At 34.6% G+C, this 9,697-nt stretch overlaps 2 protein-coding genes across 2 annotated transcripts; both read right to left on the reverse strand.

Annotated features, from left to right (window-relative positions):
- Positions 1–519: 519 nt before the first annotated feature.
- Positions 520–2,221, reverse strand: LOC110848374. The gene is made up of 4 exons (XM_022095578.1): positions 2,170–2,221; positions 1,981–2,095; positions 1,646–1,869; positions 520–1,532 (listed from the first exon to the last, which is right to left on the reverse strand). The coding sequence occupies exons 1-4, from the start codon at positions 2,219–2,221 to the stop codon at positions 520–522; spliced, it is 1,404 nt and encodes a 467-aa protein (XP_021951270.1).
- Positions 2,222–4,591: 2,370 nt separating this feature from the next.
- On the reverse strand, positions 4,592–6,492 carry LOC110848375 (arsenite methyltransferase). Its single transcript, XM_022095579.2, has 3 exons — positions 6,098–6,492; positions 5,392–5,649; positions 4,592–4,919 (listed from the first exon to the last, which is right to left on the reverse strand). The coding sequence occupies exons 1-3, from the start codon at positions 6,349–6,351 to the stop codon at positions 4,592–4,594; spliced, it is 840 nt and encodes a 279-aa protein (XP_021951271.1). The 5' UTR covers positions 6,352–6,492.
- Between the last annotated feature and the right edge of the window lie 3,205 nt (positions 6,493–9,697).

Raw genomic sequence — 9,697 nt, forward strand, 5'->3', positions numbered from 1 at the left:
AAGTTTTTCATGCAATTTTGATTTCCTGCCGAATAAGAATGCAATTTTGTTTTTATTTCTGGGAGGACAGTACATCTGAATCTGGCCAAGTTTTAGAATCAATTTTCTAAACATTTTAATGTGCAATTAATTAACTGTAAGTATTTCTCCACTCTTAGCAACTTGGTAAAGAATTCCTAATAAGCGTCTTTACCGAGCTCTTGGTAATTACGCGTCCTCAGAGATTCGTGATTAATGAATTTTTTATTCGGATTAAGGATTAAGGATTAATGCTAGTCCGGGATTAGATTAATCCAGGATTATTTAAATAATCCAATTTTCTGGGATTAAGGATTAAGGATTAATTCACAATTCCCTCGGATCCGGGATTAAGGATTAAGGATTAATTAATCATGATTAATTCTTGATTAAGGATTAATGTAATTTTTATTTTAATGCATTTAATGATTTAAACTGAAGTAGATACGTCAAATACTTACAAAACAAACAATGTATAGTAGTGTTGCGTGTTAAGTAATACTAATCTACTTGATTGCTATCTATTTTCAGCGTTACTAACATCTCAAACATATCGTCATTTAGTCGGTTTCTTTTAGGGGACAATATGTGCCCCCCATAATTAAAAATTCTTTCAACGGGTGCACTTGACGGTAACGCAGTATTAACAAGAATAAAGAATTCTTTAACAGAGGGATATTTTGTCAACATAATCAAATCTGTGGCAGGATCTTGCAAATATGTGAGGCATTCCAATTCAATATTGCTAGTTTCCAAGCCTTCATTTTCAGTAGTGCTGTTTGATGCTGGTTCAAATTTGAAGAAATCATCTGTTAACGGCTTTGGAAATACTTCACGTGAAAGATTTTTCTTGGCTGATTTAGCACATACACGTTGAATTAAATTATTCCTCAAGTCATTCTTCTTCTCAAGAGGTACCCATCTTAATTTGAAGTATGGGTGCGCCACCGCCGAAAAGATTTCCATATGTGAATGCGTAATATCCCAATTTGCAATGCCAGGAAATCTTTTCTCAATTGCTTCGACAAGGACTTTTGCCATTTGCACCTCGAATTGACGACCACTTAATTGAATCTCCCTTAATTCGTTTAACACTTTTTGAATCGTGGGCGCTAAGTACCCATAATACATTAACTCTTCGCCTTGCAATTTGTCGAGAGCCATCGCGAGAGGGGCCATTGAAAAAACATAGTCTTCCAGCAATGTAATCTCCAATGTCGACGGCTTGCTTAATTTCCCAAGTTTAAATAATTCTTCAAATTTTTCTTTCATATCGAGCAATCGGCGAATAGAGTCAAAAGTGGAATTCCAACGGGTTGCATTTGGAGTAATTAAGCTCTTTCCACATAATTCTACAATTGATTCGTGCAATTTAGCTGATCTCGAGCTAGCGTTCCAAATTGCGGTACATTTTGATAAAGCGCTTCTGAAAACCGTCTTGAAGTTATCCTGGCCCCTTGGACTTACAATATTAGCCTGAAAAATATTGAACCAATAAGGAACGGAACCAATATCTAATAATGATTTATAACAAGCATTACATTATTAAAATCCGTTGTTGCTACCAGACTTAATGTGTGGGTTGCACATCTCAAATGGGGAGGCAAATTTATTTCGCCAATGTCACCTGAAACAATGTCACCAATTCCGTTCGATGAGACTGCTTCTTCAGTTTGTTCGTCATCATCGTCTTCGTCTAAATAGCTCACTCCAAATTCTTTAAACGCCTTCACAAAGTTGCTGGCGTTATCAGTTACGACACACACGACGTTGTCGGTAGTCAACCCGAACTGATTAAAAATGTTGAGAATCTTCTCTGTTATAGATTCGTAATTGTGTTCGCCTTTGAACCTTTGCAGAGCAAGTAATGCTGATTGTCTTGAGAATTGCTGATCCATCCAATGCAGTGTCATTCCAATGTAGCTGCGATTTCTTCCAGACTAAATATCAGCAGTGGCGCACAATTTTCCAGCATTCTTAATTCTCGATTTCAAACTTAAAATTCTTTTGGCGAAACGATCTTGTATAATATTTCTGAGGCGCTCTGGGCTTGGAATTTTTGCATTGTTGTCCAACCCTTAAAAACCATTAACCAAATCATTAATACAGATATTTCTAGACGACTTGCAAATACTAAATACCCAACATTACCTATAATCATTTTTTTGAACGCCACATTTTGCACGGTTGAGAGGGGACACATTGCGCCAATAATAAAGTCGACAATCAACTGTTCTGACTTTTGTACTCCACTGGGAATTACTATTCTCTGGAATGGCAAAGTGCTCTGTCGAGTGTTCTGCAGTCTGTTATTTGACACCACGTCCGGATCTGGTCCAGCCTTCTTATGATCAATTTTCTAAGCTTTAATAATTGGGTAATTTCATGCATGCTGCTAAATATTGATGATTGAACTGAACCAACGACCTTTAGCACCTTTTAACCAACTTTACTACCTTTTTCAAATACAAGAAAATTTTTAACGTTGAACTGTGACATTTCCAAATCGAGAAATATTTGTGCATCAAATTTATCATTAAAGCTTAGAAAATGGATCGTAAAATTGAACCAGATTCGGCTCCATACTTCTCATATATACATTCTCGAAACAAGAAATATGCTCCGCAGTGAACACTTAATTAATTACACATTTAAGTTTAAAAAGTGGATTTTAAAATTTTGAGGAGACGTGGTGTCCTCCCAGAAAGAAAATTGCATACTATTTTACAAGCAGAATATCAAAATTACATATAAATTTCATTAAATTTCATGAGTTAGCTCTATCCTCAACATCTTTTAATCAGCTTTACAACCGTTTTTATATACATAAATATTTTTGATGTTGAATTAATACATCTCCAAATCAAGAAATACTTAAATAGCAGTGTGTATCGTGATAGACATGTACTTAATTAATTATGTTCTAAGTAATTGCTTCTCGCTGCTAAAAGTTTCTCAATTTGGAAAAATTGTTCTACGTCTAAAATGTATGTGTTTGTAAAAAGGTTGCTAAGTTGGATAACAGATCGATTTATTTTTTTTATTTTTATGCATCGTGAACAATGATTTGTGATTTAGAAATACTTAACAAGTTTGAATTTCAGGTGAAAAAATATTAATGCGATTTTTTAAGTCTTGTTTTATTGTCTTTTATTGTATTTTTATTTCTTGTCTTATTTTCATTTTCTAAATTTTAACGTGTGACGTGTAGTGTGCAATTGGTTAAATGTGCGCAGCTAAATGAATTGATCTCTGTTGACAGAACGGGAATATAAATAATGGATTAAGAAACACAACAATAAATATTCCTCTATTTGGAAATGTATTAGTTCGACGTCGAAAATGTGTGAGCATTGAAAAAATTGGTTTAAAGTTGATTACAAGGTATGGCGCCGGTGTATGTAAGTTTGATCCTGGTTTAGAAATTCAACGTAATTTGTATGCAATTCTGATTTTCTGCTGGTAAAATAGTGTGCAAGTTTGTTTCTGGGAGGACATCACATCTGAATCGGTTCGAGGTTTACGATGCATTTTCGAAACTTGTTAATGCCCAATTAATTAATTGCACCCTGTTAAATATGCATTTTTCTAATTGGAAGTGCCACGGCAAAAATGTGCACGCATTTATTAAGATGAAAATTTTAATTTTCATTAAATATGCATAAGACGTGCGCATTAAAAGCTATTAAGGATGTGCAGGAAGAAAATAACATTCTGCTTTATCAGCAGAATGTTAAAATTTCATAAAAACTTCTTAATCATCATTGTGAGAAAGGCAAATAAACTAGAATTAATCTTGCAATCAATTTTTAACCCTTTTTTACGTACACAAGCATTTTTGTCGTCGAACTGCTTCAACAAACAATAGTTAGCACTGTTAGCCGCGTGAATTTAATCAATTGGATATTACACAATTAAAAAAAATTAATCTTAAAACTGCATTAGATTAGGTGTCTTACAAGAATCAAATTGCATACAATTTTACCAGCAGAAAATCAGAATTGAATAAAAGCTTGCATTAAACTTTTGCACAATGTAATTAAAATGCACTGTTTTAACTCCTCGCATTTTTACCGTCGAACGGATACATTTACAAATATAAGAATATTCAGCAACAAGAATCTAATTAAAAGAAAGCTTACGATTAGATAATGGATCGCAAAATTGAACCAGGATCGGACGCGGTGTCCTCCCAAAGACAAAATTGCACATTATTTTATCCATGAGAAAATCAAAATTTCATAAAAATTGCGTACCGTACGCACACAGCATAACTTTTTTTTACTTGCACACGCATATTTGACGTGAAACTGATACATTTCCAAGTTCAGAAATATTTACCAGCGTCCATTTAAGTAGATAATTGCATATTACAAACTAAAGTTCAGAAAATGGATCTTAAAACTGGACCAGATGGGGTGTCGTTTCAGGTACAAAATTAAACACTCTTTTGGAGGATCAAAATTATATTATTGTCAATATCGAGTGTATGTATGTATATCTACGAAACGTCTTTATTACCGTTAAAATACCAAATTACAAATTTTCTTGTATATACTAATCACCAAAGGTTTCACATTTTGGCAGCCTCAATTATGGCTGAAGCCACATAATTTTGCACTCCACGGTCAATGTGGGACCATTTTTCGATAAATTGACGGCTCTCTTCGTTCACTTGGATGGAAATGTTGGTAAATCCAGCATTTTCCAGAGCTTCCTTCAACTCACCGACCGGGGTGGCTCCAGCCATGCAACCATTATACAATTCCAGGTCTTGCTTGATCTCCTCTGGCAAAGGGCTGGTCGCAACGATGTCGGAAATTGCGAGACGACCACCCCGTCTCAAAACGCGTGCGGCCTCCCGGATTACTTGGGCTTTGTCGGTGGCTAGATTGATGACACTGAAATATGAAGATGTCCAAATCAGATCTTGGTCGTATACTTATTTCGTACCCAATTTGTAATGAATTGATCTCTGAATTGTAATGAATTGTAATGAATGAATGAATGAATGAATGAATGAATGAATGAATGAATGAATGAATTGTAATGAATTGATCTCTATTGACATGTGAATAAAGGATTAGCAAATAAATATGTACAGGGTGGTTTAAATGTCAGGTTACAATGGGAAATTTTTCAATTGGAAAAATTCATAAATTTCCATTAGTTATGGATTTGGGATTGAGATTTTTTATTAATTTTTATCAAAACTTATGGAACACTGATGACGAAATTCTGAAAATATTGAATTTCAAAGGCAAACTTTCGGTAAATAATTTTCAAATTTGCGAATTTCGGATTTGCGAATTTTTCCGATTGAAAAATTTTCTATTGTAGCCTGACATTTAAACCACCCTGTATAAATCGTACCAGTTCGATATGATGGCATCCACTGTGTTATCAGCCACTGGAAGATGTTCAATCTCTCCAAGACGAAAGCTGACATTTGTATATCCCCCTTTTCGAGCATTAAGACGAGCCTTATGTAACATTTCCGGTGTCATATCTACTCCAATGACGGTCCCAGTTTTTCCAACTTTTTTGGCTGCCAGGAAGCAATCAAAGCCACCCCCACTCCCCAAGTCCAAAACAACTTGGCCCTCTTTCAGTTCAGCTATGGCGGTCGGACTGTGCATTTCAAGAATGAAATTAGAAGCGTTGCAAACGAAATGTAGCGAAGGAGTGAAGCGAGGGGTGCATGTCAAAAAACAAAATTTATTTTTGAAATCCCTGCCCGAAACTAGGTCTAAAACGATTAAGACAAAAAAATCGACATTTTCGACTTTGCCGTCATCTACACAGTCATATCGCGTCAAAATTATGCCAATTTTTGAAATCCTCGCCCAAAACATACGTCTAAAATGGTTAAAACAAAAATTTCGACATATTTCACCGTTAGCTTCATCCCCCTGGCGCCGTCTAATAAGCCCATCTTCGAACTCATCTGTACTTAAAAATGGCGTTTCGAAATTCGAATCCGTTCTAAAGTTATCGTGGATACGGACAGACAAACAGACGAGACATTTCCATAAAGGGATTTCGCGTCGCTTCACCCCTTAACAATTAATCTGCCTACTTTCCACATCCCAGCCCCATGTTTGCCCCATCAACCATGGTTTTCATATCGTCGTCAGTGTAACCCAGAAATTTTTTGCAGTACTCGATGTCCACTTCCTTTGGGGCTCCGCAACAGGAGGACTGAATCCCGACGGCTTTTCCGGCTGAATTTTTCACAGCCACCTCTGCGTAGGCTTTTCGAACGCTGGCCTTCAGTTGGACATCCTCCTCAGTCACAGGCTTTCCCTTACAACAAGTCGTGGTGCTGGTCATTTTTCTACTCTTATCTCTCGTCGGACGAGACTCGTACTGAGAAATAAATGGAGTTGGACAATAAGACCAATTTTGTGGCTTATTAACAGAGCGCGGATATGTATGTATGTACGTAAATTCCGCAAAATATGTGCTTAAAAACCTGAAAATATGCATATAAAAATAGATATTTTTTAACTTTAATTTTCTATTATATTTATGAAATTAAGGTTTTGAGGAAACCTTAATTTCGGAATGAAGAAAAATATTTTTACATAAAAAACTTCGAAATAAATATCTATGAAAATATTTATATTTCGAAAAATACTCGAAATATACAGGAAAATATGTAATACCCTAAAATATGGAAAATATGGAAAACTATGTTTGAATTTTTGCGATCGTGCTTAGATTGAATACGAAGTTTTAATTTGATCTTATTTGGTATGAAAAAGTCATAAATGCATACATATCCGCCGTCTGTTTATTAAATCAACACTGCAATTCAACGATTGTTTCATAATCATAACATATTGGTCAGGTACTTGAGTGTCTGCTGGAAGATTCTGTAATATATTCAACCTGCGTCATGAGATTATGTAATTAAAACATTTGGGATTTGCATAACTTTACTCAAACCAGGTCCATTAATACATTTTTGCATAGATAACACGTTCTGATGTGCCTGATAACAGGTACTTCTGAGGATTGCTCATGTACTCAAATGTTAATTTGTGGTTGACCTTGGAATGTATTATGCGTCATTAGATGTTGAGTAAGAGGTGAAGAGAAGTGAAATCCCTTTACAGAAATTCCTTATCTGCATGTCTGTCTGTCCGTCTGTCTGTCCGTCTGGCTGTCCGTCTGTCTGTCCGTCTGTCTGTCCGTCTGTCTGTAGCCACGATAACTTTAGAACGGATTTGACTTTCGACATCCGGTTTTCGCCAACGTGTTTCTAATTTTTGAAGTTAGAAAACGGGCGTTGTGGGTCATAAGGTCACGGCGGTATAAAGTCGTGGTGATGAGATAAACGGTCAAAGACGTAAATTTTTCTTTCCACCGCTTTAGACGTAGTATAGAGCCGAGATTTCAGAAGTCGGCATAGTTTTGACATGACATGACCGTTCAGATGACGTCAAAGTCGAAAATGTCGAATTTTTCGACATTCGGGGCGGATATTTCAAAAATCGACATGGTTTTGACGTACGATGACCGAGTCGCTTCACCCCTTTGCTACATTTCGTCTGCAACGTATCTATCTTAAGAAACGTTATAAAGTTATGTAACATGTAGCTGTTTTTTTCATTTTACCGATATTACTTAACTACATGCATTATTTTCTAAACATTAATGGCGAATTTGATACGTAAATACTGCTAAATATTTCTCGATTGTGTTTCTTGGAAATGTATCAGTAAATGTGTTATGGTCTTCGACGTCAAAAATATATGTGTATGAAAAACGGGTACACAATTGATTAAAAGATGAGTTTCCTGCATGATGACAAGTTTGATTTTGATTTAGAAATTCAATAAAATTTTATGCAATTTAATCTGCACGTTCAATCCTCTAATCTTTAATGATTATTTAATTTGATGCACGCTGCTAAATATAAATGCTTAATGTAATAATTCATTTTTTCGAAAATAAATTTTCAAATTCTATCTGATGCCTTGTTTTGTTTTGTTGTTGACAATTCTTCACAGTTTGATGTTTATGAAATTTTTACAAAATTGAGTAGACAAAAACAACACCTGTAAAAATACACGAATAATGCTACTTCATCCATTAAAAACTATCGGCGTATAGGTTTGATTGCAAACTTTTGATTAACAAATAGAAAATGCATGTTTAGAGGAAAATCTTGCTGAAGCATATTTCAAGCTAAATTTTGTAATTACAGATCTTCGCCAGTACTGATGAATCGATAAATTATCGTCAAAATCAGCAGATTTTTAATCATTTTCAGCTCTGAATTTTAAAATTTGGAAATGTATCAGGCATCGGATCGACGTCAAGTGTGTATTGAGGGTTACAAAGTTGGAGAGCAGATTACTGGATGATTTAAATGCTCAACGTAATTTTGGTACAATTTTGATTTTCTTCGGATAAAACAGAATGCAATTTTATTCCTGAAGAGGATAACGGATCCGATTCTGGTTCAAATTTACGATCTATTCTCCAATCGTAAATTTTTTTAGTGTTCAATTCTTTGATTCACGCTGCTAAATATTTCTCAATTTGGAAATGTATCAGTTCGACGTTAAAAGTGGGGTGAGTCATGCTTTAGAAATTCGTTGCAATTTTTATGTAATTCGGAATTTCTGCTGGATGAAGTATTTAGTATGCAAAAGATTTGGAAATGTAAATTTCACGTCAAAAATGTTTGTGCATGTAAAAAGGGTAGCAAAGTTGATTTAAAAGATTGTTGTGAATAATAATTCAATCACGATTTAGAAATTTAATGCAGTGTTTATGCAATTCCTATTTTCTGTGGATATAAAAGAATGCAATTTCATTTCTTGGGGGACACCTCAGTCGCATGTAATCCAGTTTTACGATACATTTTTTAAACTTTAATGTCCAATTAATTAAATGCTTAATTTGGAAATGTAGCAGTTCGACGTCGAAAATATGTATGAATGCAAAAAAGGTTATCAGGTTGGATAACAGGTACCATCGTGGCATCGCTTTCGATCTATGAATGGTAAATTATGAATGAATGGTTAGTTAATGAATAATAAACTTAAATGGTTATTGCAGTTTTTGTGCTATTCTGTTTAATAAAATAGTATGCAATTTTGTCTCTGGGAGGATACGGCATTCGCATCTCGTGCAGTTTTAAGATCAGTTTTCGAACTTTCAAAGAGAATTTGTAATTTGATTCCTCATTAAAGTTTCTAATGCAAAGTGCATTAAAAGCAATTTACAGGAACAAAATTATATTCAGCTTCATCAGCAGAAAATCAAAATTTCATAAAAAATGCGTTCGAAGTCTCAATCATAATTGTGAGGAAGAAAAATAAGCTTTTAATCGGGTTTTAACCCCTTCTGTCTACACGCATTTTGTCCTCGAACTAATGCACTTTCAAAAAGAGAAATATTGCGTTACTTTAATTAATTGGATATTAAAGTTTTAAAGAAACTTATCTTCAAACTGGACCAGATTCGGATTCGGTGTCTTACAAGAAATTAAATTGCATACAATTTTACCAGCAGAAAATAAGAATTGCATAAGCTTGCATTAAACTTTTGCACAATGTAATTAAAATACATTTGTTTAACTCCTCGCATTTACAAATCAATGAATTTTTAGCAACTTGAACCAAATTGAGCATTAGAAAATCTTACGATTAGATAATGGATC

Source organism: Folsomia candida, unplaced genomic scaffold (genome assembly GCF_002217175.1).
Source record: "Folsomia candida strain VU population unplaced genomic scaffold, ASM221717v1 Fcan01_Sc004, whole genome shotgun sequence".
NCBI lineage: Eukaryota > Metazoa > Arthropoda > Collembola > Entomobryomorpha > Isotomidae > Folsomia > Folsomia candida.

Excerpts from the sequence above, each read along its gene's own strand:
- LOC110848375 (XM_022095579.2), bottom strand. The coding sequence starts at position 6,351 with ATGACCAGCACCACGACTTGTTGTAAGGGAAAGCCTGTGACTGAGGAG. Across the intron at positions 5,650-6,097 it reads ATGGGGCTGGGATGTGGAAA|TCCGACCGCCATAGCTGAAC; the intron begins GTAGGCAGATTA and ends TGAAATGCACAG. Across the intron at positions 4,920-5,391 it reads GATGCCATCATATCGAACTG|TGTCATCAATCTAGCCACCG; the intron begins GTACGATTTATA and ends TTCATATTTCAG.
- LOC110848374 (XM_022095578.1), bottom strand. The coding sequence starts at position 2,221 with ATGTGTCCCCTCTCAACCGTGCAAAATGTGGCGTTCAAAAAAATGATT. Across the intron at positions 2,096-2,169 it reads GTTCAAAAAAATGATTATAG|GGTTGGACAACAATGCAAAA; the intron begins GTAATGTTGGGT and ends ATGGTTTTTAAG. Across the intron at positions 1,533-1,645 it reads AATTGGTGACATTGTTTCAG|ATATTGGTTCCGTTCCTTAT; the intron begins GTGACATTGGCG and ends AATCATTATTAG.